Raw genomic sequence first — 23007 nt, forward strand, 5'->3', positions numbered from 1 at the left:
CACAGCTATTAAAACTTGAAAACAGAGCAATTAAGACTAATCTACTTAGAATGAGAAAATTCTCCAATTAATGCAATTACTTTTGGAATCCTTTAATTACAGTAGAAATACATATCTGTTGTGTTTTTTAGGGTGCCTTTTCTTGAAATTAAACCAGGTGACGTTGGCTGCAGTATGTAATAACTTCCTGGTGCTTTGGAGCCTTTGGTTTGGTCATGTGGGAAACAATTCTGCTGCTTCTTAGGAGTTGTGATTTCTCAATCACAGTGCAAAATGAGCTACCACTTCATATGGAAGTAGCATTGCTTTTGCAGATCCTTAGTAGGCCTATTGCTGTAGTTAGGAATATTAAGAAAGCATTGAATTGACTTAGTTTTGTAGTCACTATGATAGGAGATTGGAGTTCCTCGCTTTCTTTGCAAGCGGCAGTAGATTTGTCTTCTGTATGTCAGGCCTGGCTCATGTTTAGTATCTGAATTGGATTAAATTCTTACTGTCCGTGGATTTTGGCTCTCAGCATTAGTGGATTGGTAATTGATATTCTCAATTTTAATATCCAGTTTTAGCCATATGGCATACCGTATTGTTTCAAGAATTCCACTTAGCGCTAGTTTGCTGCTAGGAAGTCGAAATGAGAAATCACGCATTCATGTGGTTGAAATATGCTTAGGTGAATCTTCTTTCGAGTCTCTAATGCCTGTGTTCATGCCAGTATTTGGGGTATTTATTTTACAGTATTTTACTGCTGATGTTGGAAAAAACTATCTATAACCTTGACAGTAACTACCTTGTGTTGGTGAAATGTTAAACATTTGATTGAAGATAAAATTAACTATTTTTTAAGGGAGTCTCTTGAATGCTCAAAGTGCAGGCTCAAAAAGAAAAGAATACATGCTACATTCAAAATGTTTTTTTTCTCCCCACTGATAATGTTGAAACTTGTATTAGCCAAGGTCATGATAAAAAACAAAAATACCCCCAAGACCCTAAGTTTCTATTTAACATAGAATCTCAATTTATTATTTCTTCACAGGGTGTCTAGTATGCTAGGGATTTGTGTGTGTGGATTTGTTTTTCACCAAACAGAAATGTATGCAGAATCCATAGGTACTTGAGCCAACTGGTAGTTCAGCAGAATGTTAAGAGGTTTTTAAAAGCATTGAGCTGGCTACTAACAGTACCTTTGCTTTAGATGCCAGAATAATCAATGTAAATTACTGTGGAAAGCTTCCTAGTACAAGAATGTTGATGCTCCAAAATAGGTTTTCTAGCAGAATATTGCGTTTTTATTAAGCACTAGAAGACTTTTAAGTAGCAAGGATATCATTTGGCCTTTGAATAAAATTACACATTCAAATTTGGGGGGGAGGATGACACAAAGATAGATATTTTATTGGTGTGCTTTTAACAGCTGGCCTTTTAAAATGTGTTCTTTCCAATTAATATCTTGTAAAACTATTAATGTGTATTAAATGTTTGTGTTAATAGATTTATTAGTGGTATAGCATGTTATGATAAGTCAGTCTCTTGAAATATAACAAAATATTTCTGCTTATCTGTGAGACTGCAGCTGGAACCCTGAGTATACAAGGTGGAGGGGGAAATGTTTGCCCTTCCCTGTGTATTCCTGGGCGCCCAGGGCTAGCTCTTCCTGAACCCAGGTAGAGAGAAATGACACGACAGCATCCGTGCCTGCTGTCTGGGACCAGCTGAGACCTCGTGTGGCTACGTACGTCTTACAGCATCCCTAGTAACACTAAGCGTAATTGGATGTCTACAAGACAACTTCTAAGTGTAAGCCAAAATATATTTTGGGGACATCATGGGAGTCTTGGAAATAGCTCTAAATTCTGCCCAGGTTTTTTTTTAAACAACTGGCTCAGTTGTTTAGGTCTTAAAAAATTTCAAGTTGCAGGAAAAAAGGATACCCCAATGAACGTTCCACATTGCCCTGGTTTCTGAAATTACAGTTCATTGGTGGGGGAATCAGTGACACAGAGCACAGGAGTAAGTGCGGGCTTGGGAAAGCAGTTAGGAAGCAAATGTTTCAGTTATTTAGATCTTGCCAGATGAAAGTCCTGTTGAAAACCAATGCAAGTAACTGTAGCAGGTTTACAGTAGCGGTGCTTCAGATGTTGCAGGTGTCATCGGAAGACCTGGTTTTGGATTAATGAATAGGTTAGCCTTGTCAGCTGATCCATGGTAATTATCTGTCTGCACTCTTAAGGTAAATGCAAGGTTATTAAAGTCAGTATAGCCCTTTTTTATGGAGGTCCAAATTAATCCCAATATCTCCAACTCAGCATAGACCTAATGTAGGTGACTCTTGCAGGGCAGCTGGCATGGTAAACTTGCTCATGAGCCTGGGTCTGTTTGGCTTGTGGGCAGACAGAATCTGTGTGGAATTGCTGAGATTTCTTACTGACTTGAATATTCAGGTAAACTTGTTCTAAAAATATTTTCCTCTAAATATTTTTAGCTTAAGTGTTTTTGTCTGTTGCCACAGAGTTAAGAAGGGAACAACTAGGATTATTTTTGATTTGGTGAGGTTCAAGAGCTAAAACTTCATCTGTCTGCCTTGTCAGTTTTGGAATCCTAATGTATAAATGAAAATGAATCTGAAGAATTAGAAAAGGTGATCTGAGGGTGCTTAAAGGAGATGATGGGTAGTTCTGTAACTGATGGTGGTAAAGACGGGCTGAATCTTCGAATTATTTTCATAGGTAGTAATTAGAACTTGAATACAAAAAAAAATGAGGAAGCAAAGGGAAAGAATTAATAAAAATCTATTTGCTGTTATAATAAGAAATGCTGTTTGTTGCTGCAAGTGGTTAGTGTGAAACTGCTTCATTAAAAATATGTTTCTGATTAATTAGAATTTCAGCCTGCCAAATCAGTGCAATTTCTAAAGGTTCTCTGTGTAGAAAAGAAATATCCTTCATAGATTACAAGGATTAATTGAATTCTAGATAGCGATTTTTTTTTTTTCTTGCACGTTCCTGCAGTGGTCTGAGAAACAGGAACGTTTGCTTCAAACTTCTTGCCAGTTATGTGTATCGTGATGAGAATATCATTTAGCTGTCTTCTTGAAGACTGCAGCAATGCCTGCCAGCTCTCGCAAAAAAGAAAATATTAATTATCCATAATTAGATAGATTAGATAATTTTTGTAGCTTTATGTAATGCAGAACTATATTAAAAACTATGTGAAGATTTTTGTCACTATTTACAGCTTTTTCTTTTCTTTTTTTTTTTTTTTACCCTTGCAAAGGGAAAAAAGAAAAAAAACGCTTAGGTCTGGGAACTCCAGCATACAGTCTTTCAGGCTAGTTGTGAATATTTTACCATTTCAGCTCTCAGTGATGATTTTGCTCATCCTTACTCCAAAACCAAACTGTAGTGACTGCAGAAAACAAAATAAGATGTTCTGCAAGGCTCTCTATATGACTTTCAGAAAGGCAAACGCCCACAACGTTGACATTGCTGACAGGAAAGCAATGCCTTGCTTCTGTGACTTGTTTTTTCTTTTGTTGCATTAGGCTTAATTAAACAGCTGGTACCATTTATTGTCTTTGTACAGAAAGAACAAGAATTTCTGCTTAAATGATTTCAGGTGAACTGTTAACTATGCATTTTTATTTTCATCATCCTTTTCTGTTCTTTTTGGCGTATCTTGGGCAAGCTATAAGGAACCATCTTAGAAGTCTCTTAATTACCACGTGTTTGTGTTCACTCTGATGTTTTAGGAAATCAGTCAATAAGTGGAGGTTATCTAAAATTATTTGCAAGACCCTGATGTTATGTGATAAGCTGAATGGGTTTCGTTTTATTTTTGTGACATGTTGATACAGGTTTCCAGTTCTATCCTGACAGAAGAATTTATAATTGTTCACTTCAAAATTGCAGTTTAACTTTAGAGGAAACTGAAATACAAGTACCTAGTATTAACGGTGTGTGCTTTACCGTAAGGACTTTCTCATTCTTAATGGAACATGCGTGGTAACACAGTATGGTTTACTAGACTTCCTTTGCTGAGGGTTACTGAGCAGGCTGTTAAGCCTACAAATGTTTTTGGAGAGATGTAGTCTGCTTGTATCTGTCCAGATGTCAGCCATTGCAAACTACTACCTGAAGCACTGAAGTCCTTTTGTAGCAGGTGAGGGAGATGTGGCTTTCATCAGAAATGAGAGGAATTGAACTGCCCTACTACGTTCTGTTTTAAAATCAGAATACTTTGTATTTAGTCCACCCTTTTGGGCAACTTCATTTAACAGTGTTTTACAGAAACAAGCAAGGAATGGGAGGCAGGTTGGAGCTCCAAGACTGAAAAAGGACAGAAGATATCAATGTGCATTTTTTGTTAATTCTGATACCTTAAAAGTCGATACTTAGTTATGTTCAGTAGTGAAATACCAATATTTTCTGGTAAGATCTTTGTGGTGAAAACTAGTGCAGTGAGTCTGTTTCTGCCATAGATATAATTAGTTCTGTTCCACTTAAGTTTATTTTAATTGCTGAGCTGATACATCTCGGTTAATGCCAAATGATTTGTGGTATATTTTAGATAGCAATCATAGTAATGCTTTAATCTGAAAAATAAAAAATACATAAACTTAACTTCCAGTGCATAAAACATCATGACTTGCAGCTGCATAATATGAAACTTAGCATTATGTCTTCAGTAAATACACACATGCTCTGTTGAGTACCATTAGTTTGTGTGCGTCAAGGTGCTGAGAAGAAACATGGTGATTATCCTCTGGGATTTCTCCTGTTTTGTTCCCAGCACTGTTTTCTCCAGCTAGCCTAACAAATGTGTTTGGGGGGTGGGGGTGGTGGCATTTTTTTCTGTTTGTCTAGAAAAACAAAGTAGATGTGATAGTCTGCTGAAACCTTTGGTACTCAAAATAAGATCGTGCTGTACTAATTAAAGAACTCTCTTTGTTGGAGCATATGTTTGATATCCCTGTTGCATGTTCTTTGTGAAGTGGTAAAATGCCGAAGATTTAGGCAGATATGCTGCTGTCTAGCAAAGGTGTTGTCTGTACGAAGATCAAGAACAGTTTGCTTGGTGCTTAAAGTAATTTAATTGTGCTTCGGGTTACGAAGTCCTAGGTTTTGCTACAAGTTGACAGATCCTATCTGGCCGGTGATTTGTAGATCTGTTGAGCCTGAAAACTTGTAGTTAGAATTGCTCTTCTTGCTTCTCCAAACCCAATAATAAGTAGTCTGATTTTGTGGACGAATGGTGCATAAATACATCATTTTAAGTAGTACACATTGGAGCCATAATCTGTTTTAAAAATAAGTTAGAAATGATATTAAAAAAAAAAAAAAAATCCTCAACTGTAACAGTCATTGACTTCTGTTGTGATTGTCTAAAGTAAAGAAAAAATGTCTTCTACGTATTTGAAATCAAATGGCTGAAGTGCTTGGTTTCTCCTAAAATGTGTACTTCAAGGTTGCCCTGCAGTCTTAGTGAATTTCTTTGCCATTCTGTGTAGGTTTGACAGTTAACTGATGAACTTCTTACACAAAGCACAGGTTGGCCTTCCACTACTTAAAATTACTGTACATAAATGTGAATGGTATAGAAAAGCAAGGTGGCATTGACCAATGGCTTTGTCATGAGCCCCCTCACTTAGTAGGACAAGAAATGAACTGTTTTGTTATCAAAATAGGATTTCTTTGTAGATAGCTCTGATAAGGGAGAAGCTTTTTCTCCCATGAAAGCTTAGTGCTTGAAAGAACTGTACAGGAATACAGAGCAAGGATTTAAAATAGTACCAGCAATACTGTACGAAGATCATGCGATGTTTATTAAAACTTATGAGTTTCATCCTGTGCCATGCACAGTCATGCTCCTTGCCAAAGGAGAGAGGAAAAAATAATGGCACATCTCATGTTTTCAGAGAGTATAAGCAGGATAGCAAAACTCACTCACTATTAAGGTATTTTGCTTAAGAAATACATTATTGATATTTATCTATTACATTAATACTTTTGGCTTCTGTTTGTGCAGCTGTTAAGTAGTTTCCTACAGGTACAGGTTCTTACCCTAGAAGAATTGGTTGTGGCTTTTAAAACTACCTGCAGTTGATTGCCCTTGTTGCAGGCCTTACTGTAGAACTTAATATGCAATGCTATACGGTTAAAAGACTGCGTGATGCTTCAAGTGAAAATATGTAGAACAGGAACATTTAAAAACCTTTGGCTTTGGAAATTATACTTTTTGTTTACTGCTCTGGGAATTGAGCATGATGCGTTAAGCTGTCTCAGTTAGCAGTGACTACCTGTTTTCCAGATACATACTGTGGAGAATCCAAGACTTCATTTGCTTGGTTCCGATTTCTCAGTCTAATTTATCCAGTAATAGTTTTGTTGTTGTTGCTTTTCCTTGTCTTTGCAGTTGTGAGTTAAGATCCAAAGGGCTCGCTCTGGGGAAGCCAGTTATTGCTGCCCTCTGTCGCAGACAGTGGCACAGACATCTGCTGTTCAGCTGCCTCGCTTCACTATCCAGCCTGTTAAGGAAACCCGGATGGCAAATAGTTCTCGGCCATGCACCGTGCTGTAAAACTGATAGTTCAGCTTCTAGTTAATGAGCAGCCCAGCTCTTACAGAAGATGACGGAACTTAGAAGCAAACAGAGGGGGAAACTGGAGCTGAGTACATATGACTGCAACCATGTTGTTCACAAGTCAGTCATTAATATTCCGTGTAAGGCTACAAAAGTCCGCGCTTCTATTTGTAAAGGACTGGGATGATTGGTGCATTGTCCACTACAGTTGGTGTGTTTTCTTTTTTAAAAACAAGCTCAAAAACACCTTTTCCCTCACCTTCCTTCTCACAAACAAACAACAACAACAACAAAACAGTTTTGCACAACAGTAGTGTTCAGTGACTGTAAATAAGCATGAAACAGCCATTATGTAGTGTGTGTGCACAGAGGATCAGGAAATAGGTGCAAAAACATGAAGGGTACAGGGCTTTGTTAAACAGGCTTTACTTTCCTCACCTGGCACGTATATTTTTGTCTTCTGATATGTCCGGTTTTCTTTGTCTTAGTTAATTCCCACCCTTGCTCATAACCTCATAACCCCAGCATTGCTTTACCTCTTTTTTTTTTTCCTCATTACTGTGTTTTCCTCTTTATTTTGATCGCCTACTCAGATTCATTCTATCTAGAGGAATACGACTGCGACCTAGCCTGATGCCAGTTTTAAGAGGGTTAATGCAGTACTGTGGAACAAGGAATGTCCAAGGGTGAAAGCATGTATTTCCTGTTGCACCTTTGTGCTTTCTCTGGCGGTGCTGTCCCTGGGTTGTACTTGAAGTTTACATTCCATATTGTCATTAAGCATTGTTGCATTGTCTGTTCCTAAAAACCCATTCTTGGTCCTACTGGCTTTAAAGTCTCCCGTGTTACCCTACTTTTCAGTCCATCAGCCTTGTTTTTCTTGTTGCCATTCTCCTGTACCTGAACTGGTTTTATATCAACGGTACATATCAAAATACAGCAATTGCTGGGAGAAATCAATGAGCTACTAGGAGGTATAAATCATTGTTATCAAAACTAATGGAACTGCTTGCGCATTGACTAAAGATGGATTATGTTGATTGCAGGGCTGGAGAACAAAGTATTGCTCAATCTATTTTGGGTAAAAAGATTATGGAAGTCATGCTATATTTTAATCTCTACTTCAGTATTACTTCATGCATATAGCAGATACAAGATTTTTTTGTTGCTTTTAAGTATACTTTTTTTTAATCTTCAGACTGGTGCTGGAAAGTGGTTATTAGCATAGCTTCTTTCTAATAATGCTTTGTTAGTCAAGATGAGCGTGCAGTTCAATCATCTAAACTTTTATTTCAGTGAAATAAATGTATTTATTAATTAGTAATTAGAAGCTTGGTAAGGTCACTAACAGAGTTGTAAAGAAGAAATATTTTTCTTTTGGTTATGATCTCTGAGGCCATGTAGTCTGGGTAGCAGAGGCACAAAGAGAGCAGACAGCTTGTTCAAATGTCCTAACTACTGTTTTTTTTTGTTGAAGGAGAATGTGATAATAGTTATGGTAGTTGTTAGTAGTTATTAAATAGGCTGGTTAAGATTTAATAACTATCTACAAGATGGGGGTACCTTTGCTTTTTTTTGTGTGTTTCTCATTAAGATCTTAATAGGGTAAGACTTGTTTATTTTCTCAGAGTTGATCTTGATGAGAGCAGAAGGAAGAATCATGTTACTGAAGTACTTTTCCAGGATGGGATCCTAACAATGAAAACCATTTTGGGGGGATACTCTTTGGTCTGTATAATAAAGCACAATTTTGACTTGATAGGATTTAAATTATCTTTCTGCTTCTGAAAGTGAATTGTTTTTCATTAGTGTTCTGAGGACCTCAATGTCCCATAAGACAGGTAATCTTGTGAATATCTTGACTGAAATTGGTGACTACATGCTTGGAAGGGAGAGCGCCTTCAGAAGCAAAATTCACTGTCCATAAAAGACTGCCATTTATCTGTAAATGGCTTGCTTGGCTCAAGGATAATAACTTCTTAATTAGATTGGGTCTTTCTACTAATTTTAAATTGTTTGACTTTTAAGGATGTAAAAAGTAATATTGCTAAATGTAGCATCCTAAAAGTTGGTTGGTTGCATTCTTTAAAGGGTGAAAATAGGAAGCAGCTGATTCTCCTTTGACTGAGTTGACTCTTTCCTAGCTAGAATTTGCAAGATAAAATGGATGATTCAGCTTCTGTTGATTAAAATAGTTAAGCTGAAGTTCATGGAAATAAAGAATGCACCAATAGGAAGTTCTCATTTTTGGTGCTCATTCTTGTAGAGTCTTACTGATTTGATTTCATTTTCACTAGTGTTCATTCTTTAGTCTCTTCTTTATTGTAAATAAGAGATCACATGGCCCATTCCCTCCTCTAATAAAATAAGTACTATAGAGAAGATCCTAATGTACCTCCTGATGTCACTGATGGTAATTCATGTATTGTTTCACACATTTTAGTACTGTTGAGAAGATAAATTGGAAGATCGTGCCAACCTATCCCGATAGAGATGGGTTGGCAGCAGAGCTGAGAGCAATCTTGTTTGGGCCTTCGGAAAATCCATGCTCTTGTCTTACACTGTAACTGTTGGTGAATGTCAGTTGATCCACTTGATGGATTTTATTGTAATCTTAAGGATTTTGGTACGAGGAGATGGTGTAATTGCCTACCTTTGTACCCATTTTTGCATCTAGCCATTCATATGCCTGTTTGACATTACCTAGTTGCATGCTGTGCTCTCCTCAGCACCTGCTGTGGAGTTGCTGGGGGAGAATTTGAAGAAATGATCATGATAAATACATCAGTCTTTGTGAGGACTCATTGAACACATTTGAAGTCACAGAAAATGAATTGAAAACCTGCTGGGAAATCGGTATCTCGAAGAGACTTCTGCTAGTTGTGTGTTAGGGAGACGGTGTTTGGATCCAGTAATACTTGGTTAGATATTACTCCCCTTTAGAGCTGTTGCCCTGTTCGTGGCAATAATTCTGACTAGGAAGAAAATCTGTGTGTCAGTGGTGCCACTGTTGGTGTAGGACGGAGATACCTGTATTGCACATGCTGTGCTGTGCTCGGGTAGACACTCTGGTCAGTTTACAAATGAAGTGAAAATGCTCCCCAAAAACTTGGAGGTTGGTGGTGAGAGTCAAAGGAAACAATGAAAAATGATGATTGAAGTTAGAACCACCTGTTTGGTTTCTGTAAGGCTCTGCAGATAGAAGCCTCTAGTAATAAATGCATAGTCATTTCTGTGTTGGTTAATTAACAGTAATGTGTTCTCCATCAGTGCTGACTTGGATTTCTTTTTCAGTGTGAAAGAGAGATGAAGAGTACATGGCCGAAAAAAAAAAAAGTGCTTGGTTTTGAATAAGGAGATATTTTATTACATGACAATTTTCAGAAACATTTTTTTCTGATATAGCTAGAAACTTATGTGCAAACAGATCTAAGTTTTCTTGACTACTGTCTTTTTTAATTGTAAGGTCAGGAAAGAGGACAGCCAAAAATTCCCTGGCCAGTTTGATGTAGTTGATGAAGTTTATTGATAGATTTGTTGCTCTTCGGGAGTAATTGCATATAGATAACTTTGGGGAAAAAAATAAAACTGGAGTGTTTTGGCTTTTGACATTCTCAATTTAAGAATGTTTGTTGAAAACTGGTACTAAACATCAGTAATTTTTGTTCTTAAAACAACTTAGTTTCCTAAGCCAGCCACTTACAGCAAGTGTTAGAATACTTTTAAATGTGAATTTCTTCCAGAACAAGGCAGAAAGTATGTACTTAGAAAGCCTTTTAACTTGGGTTGCTAAAGCTACAATAGCTATTAATATTGAACTACTTTAAAGATCTCATAAAATCCCTTTTTGGAAAAGTGTGTTTGCAATATTCAGTTCTTCTATTTGGTTATGGAAATTCTGTGCTGTACCTAGAGTTGAGATTTTTAATAACGTACCTAGCTTGCAGATGAATTTAGAAGGGATTAATGAAATGACCTGTTACAGGCCAGATCTTTATGCTTAAATATTGCATCAGTATGATTTTTTTAAATGTAGGTCATGGGATTAGCATCCGGAAATGTGAGTATTTTGGCAGTAGGGCTCTTGCCTTCCATGAAGGCAGCTTGAGTTTGCTCACTGTTGGTGGCAGGAGCTGGGCCGCTGCACTGTCGGGCTGTGTTACGCTGTTCTCTGCCAATCAGCGTTACATTTTAAGAGAATGGCAAACTACCCTCAGGGTTTATTCTCAAATACTTCTTAAATATGGGGAATGATGAGTCCTCGGGTCTTAGAAAATCTGGGCATGCAAGCAAAAGCTAGTGGATTATGCAAAGCAGATAGAGGAGGAGTTGGGTGGTCATTCAGGAGATGTGCTGTGCCACTGTACTGCATGGAAATAGCCTGTGACACATTGAGGATTTTGCACATAGAAGTGAGCTTTCTTATCAGTTAGTTTGTAACACATTTGGAGGAGACAAAGGTAACATTTTCTGAGACAATTTTAATTTGGGACTTTGCATGTGAAACTGTTGTAATGAATGTGGGCTTTGCAAGGCATTACAAGGTTTCCATGTTAGTTACCAGCTGATTTCTACCAGGAATTTTCTGAACTAAAAGCTGAATTACTTTTGCTGAGCACTGGAAGCCATGTATGATGTTTTTTTAACAACTATTATTGTTACATACTGTGTGTTAAAAGTGCTGCCCTCACAGCTTATTTAAAGGCAGACTGATGGAAGGCCACATTGACTGGTCACAAACTGTTTTGTGTAGACCTCTTCTGTCTGGGTTTTCCTGTTTCATGTGCTGTTCTGTGCGAGCGAGGCTCCAGGATGAAGGAACGTAGCCAGATCTTCAGTAAGGCCCTAGAACTGACCTCTGTTCCTTACCCAGTGACCTTCCAGTGTTTCATGCTGCTTTGAGAATTTTTTTTCCTAATGCAATGGCAGCAGTGGAGGAAAAGCGCACAAATCTCTACAGCAGGAAAGTGTTTCCAGATTTCTGGAAACAGGTAAGGAAAAAATAAGGAAATGTCACTTGTAAAGTTACAGCTGGCTCTTGCAGGAGCAATATCCATGCAGATACTGACATCCTTCCAAGCTTTTTGCTGTCTGATAAAGCTGCTTATTATGGAAGTTAGGAACAATCCATCAAACTGAAAGTAGTTTTGTGTGTACAGAATAGCACTGAAACATAGCTTTACATTTCTGACTTCTAGTTTCTGTTTCCCAGTGGCATAACTGGGATTTTATGTTGTTGGCAGTGACTGGGAAAGGTCACATAATCTCTTGGGTTTTAAGATACTGTTCTGTAATGGTAATCAGCTATGTAGTATGTAAGAAATAATTATAATAAAGGAAAGTAGCCTCCAATTGCTAGTGTTACTGCTGTTATCTCTGCCATGTAGCTTGATACGTTAGTGTGGTGATAAGCGATGGGTGTCTGGAACCAAGCATCCTAAAGCAGTCAGTGTCTGCCTGTGTCCAGCCCTCCTTGCTGGGCGTCCGCTTCCCATGGGTGGGTGTTGCTAAGGGAGATGGATTAGATCAGCAAAGTGACTTCATTTGAAGTTTTTTTTACCTTACTAGTAACACTGATGGTTGCTAGCAGTCTTCTATTATTATTTGTTTTTCCTCTAATGAAATCGTTGCTGGCTGAGTGCCTTGGCTAACCCAACCTTATGCACCAGTCTTGTAGGAAGATGGTTTATGCAATAATTTAAGACTGAAGTGGCATGACGGTTGTGGAAACTCGATTTTACTAGTGTTGATGGAGATCTAATTTAAACTACATTGATAAAACCCCTCGTCAGCCGCCTTCAGGCTGAGCAGCTCTCAGCACCTCCTCATTGGAGCAATGCTCCAGCCCCTTCTTCATCTTTGTGTCTTTTGGCCGGAGGCTCTCCAGTAATCTGGTGGGTGTTGGGGTTGAAAGAGTTTTAGGCGAAGTTGTCACCTCAGTGTAACTACTACAATATGTTTAAATTAAAAGGCATGAGACTGACAGCAGTTAGTGAGTACCTGTAGGGAAGTTTACCCAGAGGTTACAGTGCTTTGGTCCTCTGAGAGTTGCTGCAATTTCTTCCTTTCAGTTCAGCCTGCTGTGCAGAAGGCTGTGGGCAAGGGGACCCTGGTTGTTCCCCCAGCCGTCTGTGGGGCTGGCTGACCTCCAGGTGCTTTGGTGTAATGGCGTAACCACTTGAACCATGCCTGAAGTATTTTGCGGTACTTTGTTCTCTACTGTTTTAGAAACCCCGGTTCCTGATGCTGAGAACCTCAAGCTGTCAGCTAAGCAGGGCTATAAGGGCTGATTAAGGCAGTGTATGAAGTACAAGAATTTCTTTTCATTTTTTTGCTGAGCCAGTACTGTGGTGTGATGAATGAGGTAGCCTGTAATTTACATGTTGCTTTTACCAGGCTACATTTTATCTAAAAATGGAAAGCTGTGGCAATTCAAATCTTTCTCTTAAGTGGTTTGCCTACTTTTGTTCTTAAATGAGCTCCATCTGTAATGTAGAATTGAAGATATCTCAGTGCCAGGCTTGCATTCTGCAGGCATCACAGGATGCTTTCAGCATACCTAGCTGAAAATCTAACCTGATTTTTAAAAAATAAACTGAATTTTGTGGAAAAGTTTGCTTTATGCTTCCTTACTCTTCTTGCAAGCTGCTTAAAGTAGCTTTTTTGTTTTGTTTTTGTTTTTCTTTTTTGCAGAAAGCATATGAAATCTGCAACACCTCTCCTGCATTAATGAGGGTGCAGCACAGGACAATAATGGTGTGTGTTTTGGCCTTTGCTCTTGTGTATTCTGTGTGCTGTTAGTGTTCCAGTGTAATTTTACTTGTTGATGTTTCAGGTAATTCTCTCAGAATTCCCCTAGATTTCATGATATTTGCAGTGTGGATAAATTATTCTGTGAACTTCTGGAAGATGAATAGTGGTTCTTTTTTTTTCAGATGTTAAAACAGTCATGTTAGACGTGTTTGTTTCCTTAGGGGTGCAGAGAGGGGGAAGAAATTTGGCCTCCAAGCGTGAGTTACTGTTTTATGTCTGAAAGTGTGGTGTTCTGGCAGTAACAAGCAAAACTGCTTATGCTGGGAGTTTCATAATCGCAGTACTAAACTGTTCATCTATAAATGGGCTTGGATGAGGATGACCCATATCCTAAGTAGCTTAACCTCCATACTGTGCGCTGAAGTAGGTGGTAAATTTTCCAGCTAATAGTGAACTGTAACATCAGAAACTTTCATTGTATGTAAACATTTCAGTTTAAAGTATATCAAGTTGTAGACTGGCCTTGTGATTTAAGATTACTTGGTTTCCTTACATTCTTGCTTTATGCTTAAAATAGTCTTTCGCTGTCCTGATGCAGTGGGCTTGAAGATGTACGCTCAGGTTTCCACTGATGTGACTCGTGGCCCTTGTCTTGCTCTGTGATAGGAGAGATCCCATCTCTTTCCAATGTATGTCATAGTTGTGAATAGTCCAAATCATGGGGTGAATGATAATCATTACTTTGTGCTGCCAAAGGAAGAAGTCTGAAATTTCTCGAAGCCTTTTCAATTTGCTGTGAAGCCAATTTGTATGTTATAGTGTTACCGTCTTCCAGACTGCGAGTGTGTTAGTTATTTAATGTCAATTTTTACTTTTTCATTTCTTCAGTGGTTAGAAGTTGTTGCCCTTCTAGAGGGAAGGGTGTTGTGCTCTCACTTGAGCGCATTAGTAGGAGGTTTATGTAACTTCTTTTGATAAAATAGGTATCTTGATATTTAACTGTGCTTAGAAAGCAAGCATACCTCAGCAACAGTATTGAGCAGAAATCATTTCAGTTCTTTGAAAATGTAGATTTTGGGGGTTGCTTTGTAGAGCAGAGAAAATCCCAGTGCTGTATGAGTGAGACAGTGTTCTGTCATAACCCTAAACACCTTAACAGTAGGGGATTCCGTATTGCTAGGGAAGGGAAGATCTAGTGATCTGAGGATTGCAAGAGTTTTCTTAAAAAAGAACGTTAAAAACTTCTTAAGCAAGTCTTTTGGTTATGTTAATATTATTACTGAAGCGGTGTACCTCTTCTTCATGAAGATAAGCCAGCTGTTCACATTAAGTAACAAAAAATATCTCTGCCTTGATAGTATTTGAATTTCTGCTAAGTTTGTTAGGAAATTTATGCTATTTCTTAATCATGGGACTCATTCTGATGTTTTTCTTTTCAGAATTTACATGTTTGACAGCAGAAGTTGGCTTTCTACTGTAGTAAGAGAAAATGTAAGTAGAAGAATAAGGTAGTTCCTTTTTTTCTAGTGCTTGAGAAACTTGTACTATTTTTAAAAGGTGGCTAACCAGTTTTTTAGCTATTTCTTAGTCTGTGCAAATCTACCTATTTTCTACTGTAGTATGTGTGCTCTTATGTCAACAGGAAGGATTTTAAAATGGTCAGGAAACTTGCTAAATAATAGATGTTAGTGCCTGCCTGCCTTCAGAAATGGAACTGGCAAAGCAGAGGGAGACCACAGATGAAACTGTTTCATCTCAGTGGGGCAGGGAACTGTAATAAATAAGATGATTAGAACAGTTATTCTCTCATGAATGAAAAATTACTTATCAGCCATGTTTGACAAAACAAGGCCAAATTTCTTGATAGAGAAGTGGTTCTTTGTCAGACCGTTCTTTTCAGTCTTTCTGTATTAAAGCAGAACCAAAAAGTTTCAGAGTTTGTATTCTGTTTAATTGTAATTGCTACTGATATTCCTGGAAAAGTGGAACTTTCATTACCTTCCAGACTATAAACTAAAAATGTTTCTCCATCTTGCGAAGCCCTTTAGTCTGTGGTGAGCATTACTGGTTAGTTGTGTGTTGAATAGAAAGGCTTTTTTTCAGTTAGATTTTTTTTATTTTTCCATTACTAGATACTTAGCTATTTTTCAGAAAGCAAGCAGCAAGCTAACCCATTTCCTGAGGTGTTCCCTAATAACTTACGTTGGTCAACCCTAGACATCTTCTGTGTTCTTTTTTGGAGGTGTGGAAACTGGAACTGAACTCAGTGTTCCAGGTGTAGACAAACTGTTGCTTCACACAATGGCATTATGATATTGCCAGTATTTCTTGTCCTATTTTCTATGTAAGCTTTTGTTCTGTTTTAACCAGTACTTTGTATTAAGCCAGTATCTTTGAGCTATCCAGCACATACTTGTTTCCTTCAAATGAAGCTTCTATCCCAGAAGCTTGTGATCCCATCCCTTTCTTATGTTATATCTGGAGATGTGTACTTGGGTCAGAAGGCACCTCTGAATGTTTGTCTTCAATTTGGAACATGTAGATGGTAGAGTGAACACCACAGATTTGTCCTACAGGCAATTCTGATCTTATTTACTGTGTTTTATGTGGAGTAAGACTCAAATAGGAATCAATATGTACTTTGTTTAAATAACAAAACAAAAAAATAAAAACACAGCTTTTCAAAGTCGATATGATGCCAAAACACTGGAACTGACAGTGGATTGCGTATAATTCCTTTGTCATTGTGAAAATGTACAAGCTGCTGTGCATGTTACTAATAGGATTTATAGTATCAGATAGATTAGCACAGCTTCTTTTAATCAGATGACCTGCTATGAGACTGTCGGGTAGGCATAATGTGAAGTCATTGTTAAAGCTGTAAAGTTTTGGGTCTGTTTTCACAAGTGATGCATGTTTTGTTATTTTTTTGGCTGTTTAATACATACGGGAGTGATGTGTATTAGCAGGAAAGGTGTTGAGGGAACAGATACCAGACAGCATATTCATTTGTGAGAAAGTTGATTTAGCTACCCTTATGAAATGACTATACTTGGGTAATGCTTCAACAATATAAATTTCCTTTGTGTTACCAGACTTTGCTTCAACAATGCCTTTATGGTTTTACGTGTTAGGTAGTACTCATGTGCTGTAAAAATACCTTGTAGCAAACCAAGTTTGGCTGTCAAGGGGTAGACCTTTCTAAATGTTTGACTTAGCTGTGATTTGAAAAATCAGTGGTTTCTTAATCTGTGGAGGTTATTCACAGGACAGGGTATTTAGGAGAGGATTGAATGTTCCCACACCATTCCTATAGAAAAGATGGAAAGCAAAATAAAAATTAACTCTTTTGTAAGGTTTGCTTCACTGCTCTTATCAGGTAGTTTTAGAGAAAAATCCTACTTACCTAACTCAAGGATATGCATTTGGATGAGTTCTGTTGTAATTCAGTAGAGGTAAGCATTAGCCTACATACTAAAGTGGTGGTATTAATGATATCTCAGTTCCAGTAACTGGGCTTTATTGTATAAACAACTTGAGCTCTAGAAAGGATATTAAAGCTGTAGCAATGAAATGAGTGTGTTTGAGTTCTTCCTTAGCCCTTTAATTGTTGTCCTGTCACAGTTTTCTGAGGGGTGAGCTTTATCTTTAAATGAGAGTTGTTACACTGGTATCCTAAGTGCATCTGTGCAGGAAGTATTTGTAAGTTCTGTAGATTTCATAAAGTTTTCTATATTTCAAAGATTCTGTGCAGAGTCTTCTACTGTTCAATATATAATTGACAGCCTGTCTTGTGCAGCATAGAGAAAATCAAAAATGGAAATTTGAGATGAGTGATGTGATAAATCCTTTTGATATATAACTGAGTTGCAAAGTTTATCGTGTATGGAGAGTAACAGGTTAGCTGTAGACAATGCTTGGTTTTCCTAGGTGGGAAATGGGGAAAGTGACTCTTCTGTGGGTAACTTGTAAGAAGAGATTAGACTTGTGTCATTTGCAGTGGTGAGGAGTAGTAAACTGCCTTGCAAGTACGCATATTATTGTCCCTAGCAAGAAGAGAATTATCTACAAGGTATACTTGTCAACAAGATTAGGGGGAATTATTAGGCTTAGAGCAGAGACACTTAAGCACTTCAGCCTGTGGAAAGGTCTTGAGTGAGTTCAGCAAAGTGAAGGTGTTATTCTTGAGAAGCCTGCCTTCAAGAACACAGTAACATATTCAAAGGAAAGTGAGGTAAGCGTGAGCTTGACTGTTACCTATTTCTTCACATCTGTGGTGATAATTTAGAAAAAAAGGAATGTGGAACTTGAGTAGTGACTTCTGGCACGAGGCTGCCTTGACTTGGAAATGAAGTAACTTCCTTCAAAACACCAGAAATAGAAGCATCGTCTTTATCAAACTTACAGTTTCTCTTGGAAACCTTATTTTAGAATGTACTTAAATGCTGTTTGAACATGTCAAGGAACAAAAGTATATTATTCCATGATGCTAAATTGTGCTTGTTTCAGATTAGCCTAAATCCTATATTGAATTTTCTGCTGCTATTCGGTCTGTAATATGAATAAATCTGTATAAAAGTGTCCAGTGTATCAAGAGTGCCAATAGATGAAAACATTTTCCATACAGTTAACTGACCTTACCTGTTCCTGCTCTTTTAAAGGTTGTCATTTATTTCTCTTTTTTAATGCTGGGTACTAGTAATCTTTGCTGATTTACTGTACAGCTAGTACAGAAATTCAGATGAGGATGAAAACCACAGGTCTTGTATTTTTGGCATAAACTTAATTGCATAAGATTTAGTGTAAAAGAAATGGGGAAATGGCCAAGTCGATTGGCTGGTTGACCCATAAATTTTACGGTCTGCTTCAGAACACTCCTATATTTTGATGCCCTTGGCTTCATTAGGATTTTCATTTCCTGAGTGTGAGTGAGTTCAGGCAAGTTGGCAGGAATTAGAACTTCCTGTTGATGTTCAAGCAACAAAGACTACAAAGAGAATGTGGAAATCTGGTTTAAACAATTCCTATTGATGCTGTGTCAGAAATGCAGTTCAGAGTTTGGAGCTGCTTGGAATGCTGAAATGCAACTTAGAACATCAGCTGTAAAAGTGTATTTAACTTCACTTTGCATACTTGTCTACGGATACATGGTATTACAGGTTGGGAAGACTTCCAGGGTTATAGGCACTTAGCTACAGGTTGTCATGCAGCAAATACTGAAGTGTTGAGTCCTAGGAAGTGACTGGAAGTCAGGATCCATGTACATATGTCTAGCTAAAGACATTCATTGGTTGGGTTCTGTTTGTTTTAATTCTTACGGGTTTTGAACGGTTTAGAGCTGTTCTGTCCTTCCATAAAGTGCAAAGAAAACGGAGGCAGAGTCCTGGTGCAGAGTGCTGTCTTGAATTGGATGCAAGACTTGGGAATGGAGGCTCTGTGGAGTTACTGTATTAGACATTTCAAGATGTAATGCAAGTTTTATTTGTGTTAAGAAAGGCATGTGTCTGCCCAAGTTATTGTGCCATCCTATCAGCTGCAGGCTGTGCCTGACTTCCTTTCAGGTTCTTACATGTCTGCATCGGTGTTGCTGCTTCGGTGCTGCCACTGGTCAGAAAACACTCGACACGACTGGGCTGCTTCCTCTGGCTTTGCCACTTGCAGCAGTGCCTAGCTGTGCGTGCAGTATTAAGCAGTGAGGCACAAGCATGAAATAAGCTTCTGTGACATGGTTTGAACTCCTGTGTGTATGCAAATGACCTGCAATGAAACTACAAGGTTCGGTTTCTGTCAAGTGAACTTTCTCAATGTGTTTTTTTTTTTTTTTTTTTTTTTTACTAGGGTTAGTGTTCATCTCGTTAGACACCTTTCTATTCCACACTAAGATTTTTTTTTTACTTAAATGTGAGAGGATTTTATTGCACCAGTTCTGGTAAAAATAAATTGGCACTATTTTAAGCTTTCTGTTACAGGAGGACATACCTGCTTTGACTGACATTAGATTATTCACCCTATTATACTTTTAAGTAAAGCTGCATGTAAATCTTCAGTGTAATTACCTGCAACTCTGCAGCTGGAATTCTGTGTCCTAAATCTTTATCTTAATCCTGTCATTGAGTTGTTCTGACCTTGAGCAGAACATCTAAGTTTTGGATTGTAACTTCTTTCTCTGTAATAGGGGTGATGCCATCTTTAAAGTCTTTGTACTCTGCCTGGAGAGGCTCATATTTGTTTAGTGGGAATTGGGCTGTTTATTAACTTAGGGAATGGCAGAAATAAGATATTAAAAAGCTGAAAGATCGTGAGAATTAGCTGCAATTTCTTCTTAAAACAGTTTAATTCCTTTGACAGAAGTAGTTCATGCTAGTTCATAGTAGGGCCAGACTACATAGGAGCTGTAGACTGTGATGAGCCTGTGCTTAAAAACTGCAGGCAGGCCCAGCTGTGGGGTGTTTTGTCTTAAATTTACAAGGAACAAAACATCTTGAGAAACAGACAAACGTTCAAAAGAAAGAAAGGTGGTTAGGGGATAATAAAACACTCTTGACAGGTTTTGTCTTAACTGGATTTTGGACTAAGCTGAACAAGCAATCTTAACAGGGCTTAAAGATGACCCTGGAAGCAGAAGAGAGAAGGAGACCTAGTTTCACAATGAAGTGAAGGGCTTTGAAGTTGAACGAATGGAGGCTTTGAGACAGAAACTAACTGAAATTGCTTCTCTAAAATATTTGGGGTTTCAGCCAAGAGTGTAAATTTGTAAACGATTATATGACAAGATAAGACACACAAATTCCTTAAGGTCCTCAGTTTGGTATACTAGCAAAGAGAGCTTGGAGTTGTATCTGGTTGTGTGGGATAGCACTATTTAGGGAATGCCAAAGCTTTAGCTCTTGAAACTTCTTTCTTAGATAGTGATGTTTGCTCTGCTGCTTTAACTTGCCTTCACAGTATGTTCTCTCCTACTCTGATTAGGTAAAAATTTGGAAGTTATCCTCAGCTTTCCTCTTGGGAAGGACTGCCTAAGAGCTTAAAAAACAACAAAACAAAACAAAAAAACTCATGCTTGCAAAGATAAATAAGCTGATTAAATCTTAACGGAATAATATGTAAAACTGCTAGCGAAGCATTTGCATTAGTTAATAGTAAAGGGTCAGTTCTGACTAATAAAATGTTCTCAAATAACTACTGGTAGCATGTTTTTATAAACTTCAGGTGCTCTATGTAGTATTTGAAAATTGATCTAATACCTTGTTTCACAGTAAAGTGCATGCTTCTTCAGCTTTTTATATTGATGTCAAGCAGAGCTTTTTAAACCAAAAAGTTAGGTAGTGATGAGTTTTAGTATAGAATACTACTGAGAATGCCAACATTTTGACAGTTTGAAAATGCCAGCATCTTTCTGGAGCAGACTGGAAGATACCTATATGCCTATTGTATGGGAAAATGGTCCAATAATTGAGGAACTATATACGGAATATTTGGGAAGGGTCAGTGATGATTGCTTTATTGAGCCTTTATGTTTTTGGCTGCAGAGTACAGTGACAGAGCGATATGTTAGTGCTTAATCTGGGGCACATCAATGCTAGAAAAATCAGGTATTGGTGAGGAGAGATGGCTGTTGGCAGTAGTTGCTCAAACTCCTTCTGTCACCCTAACATTCAAAAAAATATTAATTATTTTCTGACAATACGTTAATGTTAGAATTCTGTCTGGGAACTCTAAGGGTGACGTTTTAGTAATTGACAAGTAAGAACTTGGACAACATTAATGAACCATCTCCTTTTATACAGATGTCAGAACAGCATTTCTCATAACTGCCATGTTTTGGACAGAGTTCACAATAGGCCTTTTTACAGCCTTTTGCAATTGCTTGTCAGTCTCTAAATACTTCAATTCTTATTCTTTGAAAGTGGATTCCTTATATTAAGTCCTACAGAGATACCTGAATTTTGCATTTAACCTGTGTATTACCTGCTGGTAAAACTGAGTTTATACAAAGTTAAAACATAAAAATGTGAATGAAAGAAAAGGTGGCAAAAAGAGAGGCCTGGAAGAAAAAGAGTAAGTCCACATTGTATTTTATTTACTGTAGCTAGAAAAAAACTAAGCATGCTCTGTGTGAATACCGAATTGTGAAGAGTTTTCAGGGAAAATCACTTGTATTTCAATGCTGATAAACCAATCGCTGCCTTTTTAAAGCACCGTTTGAGATAAATGAAGGGACTGTCTGCTCTCATAATTTTAAGTTATGACTTCTACTAATTCTCATTACTGTCACCTGTCTTTCAGATTTCCGGTTGTCTCAGAGGTGGCAGCGAAGCACACCTTTAGCACAGGAAAATGAGTGAGCTTGACCAGTTACGCCAGGAGGCTGAGCAACTGAAAAACCAAATCAGAGTATGTATTGTTTCACAGTACAGATGAATGATGATTGGTGTATCTTGAGGATGACAGAGATGGACAGAAATGATGTATTAAGCTGATGTGTTTGATGTTTTCACAGCATTAAAGTTAGTCATGGATATTTAGAAAGTGCAAGCACATATAACTACTTTAGATTACTTTTTGGTTCTTGATATTGCTCAGAATATGATAGCTACACAAATCCACAAAATGTACTAGATTAAAATGAACAGTTACTGAAAATCTTCTGAGACAGGTCATAACAGTTTTTTCCCTTTCATTGGGATGTTTATTTCACATTCTCTTTTCAAGTGCATTTATGAGGAGCCTAGCTAAAAGAACAAATTTGGGGCAGTAAGGTGGTTCCAGATAATGACCTTGTACTAAATAGTTAAATGGTAATTCAAAAACATGCCTTGTTAAACTTCCAGTAACCCTGTGAGAAAACAAGCTGAAGAATGAAGATGATGAAAACTTCCTGAGCATGGTTAAAGGTTTACATAAACTGTATCTGTGGACTGTCTTGTGAAATAGCAGTATTTAGATGAAGATTATAGCAATGTAGTACATCTTTCTGAATAGATGGTGTCTGCTCATTTTCTGTTACTGAATAAAAGAAGTAGAGGGAAAACAGTCTATTTATTTAAGAGAACCATGTAGTCCAAATGACATTTGTTTTAGATTTAATTTGAAAAATGTATTATGAAATGTAACATGAACTGGAATGTTGTCAGTATTGTAATCAATTGTGGAGGGGAGCGTGATGTATGCAGAACCAAGTTTGATCCATTTTTCAAAATCAATTCAGTGATGCTAAATGATTTTAGTACAGACCAATTTTAAATCTTCACCAATGCTGAGATTCACAGAGATTTTGCTTGAGGTCTCATGCTAATGTAGGAGGGATGTCAAAGATAGAACAGCTGAAACTGCCTATCAGTTATTTCTTATTCAACGTGATTTCTTTGTATGTATCTATTACTTCTTTCTGTTAAATTCTTTAGGAACTTGTTCTTTGAAGTAGGTTGATGGTAACAATGCTCTTACATACTGATAGGAAAAAAATCCTGTATAAAGTGATACAAAAAACTATTGGTTGTTTTTGTGCATCATAGCCTGTACTTCACAGAGCTTATCTTGAACATAGCCTATGACAGGATTTTAATTAACAGATTCTGGCTAAGGTTGTGCCTGGTACACTTTCCTGTCCCTTCTTGCATCTTCCTTCCATCAGTCTTCAGCATCTGTTCTCTGAATAGCTGGTGATATCTGGTAGTG

At 37.6% G+C, this 23007-nt stretch overlaps 1 protein-coding gene across 5 annotated transcripts in view; it reads left to right on the forward strand.

The window, feature by feature from the left end:
* Positions 1-23007, forward strand: part of GNB1 (G protein subunit beta 1) — a 45773-nt gene that overhangs the window by 3746 nt on the left and 19020 nt on the right. For 3 of the 5 annotated variants that reach the window (XM_035344906.1, XM_035344902.1, XM_035344903.1), the window contains exons 2-3: positions 14769-14820; positions 21616-21723. In XM_035344906.1, the coding sequence (XP_035200797.1) occupies positions 21667-21723 (57 nt within the window). In that variant the 5' untranslated portion in view covers positions 14769-14820; positions 21616-21666. The remainder of the gene's footprint in view (positions 1-14768; positions 14821-21615; positions 21724-23007) is intronic. The other 2 variants (XM_035344904.1, XM_035344905.1) reach the window with 1 other exon arrangement.

This window comes from Oxyura jamaicensis, chromosome 21 (genome assembly GCF_011077185.1).
Source record: "Oxyura jamaicensis isolate SHBP4307 breed ruddy duck chromosome 21, BPBGC_Ojam_1.0, whole genome shotgun sequence".
NCBI classification, from domain to species: domain Eukaryota; kingdom Metazoa; phylum Chordata; class Aves; order Anseriformes; family Anatidae; genus Oxyura; species Oxyura jamaicensis.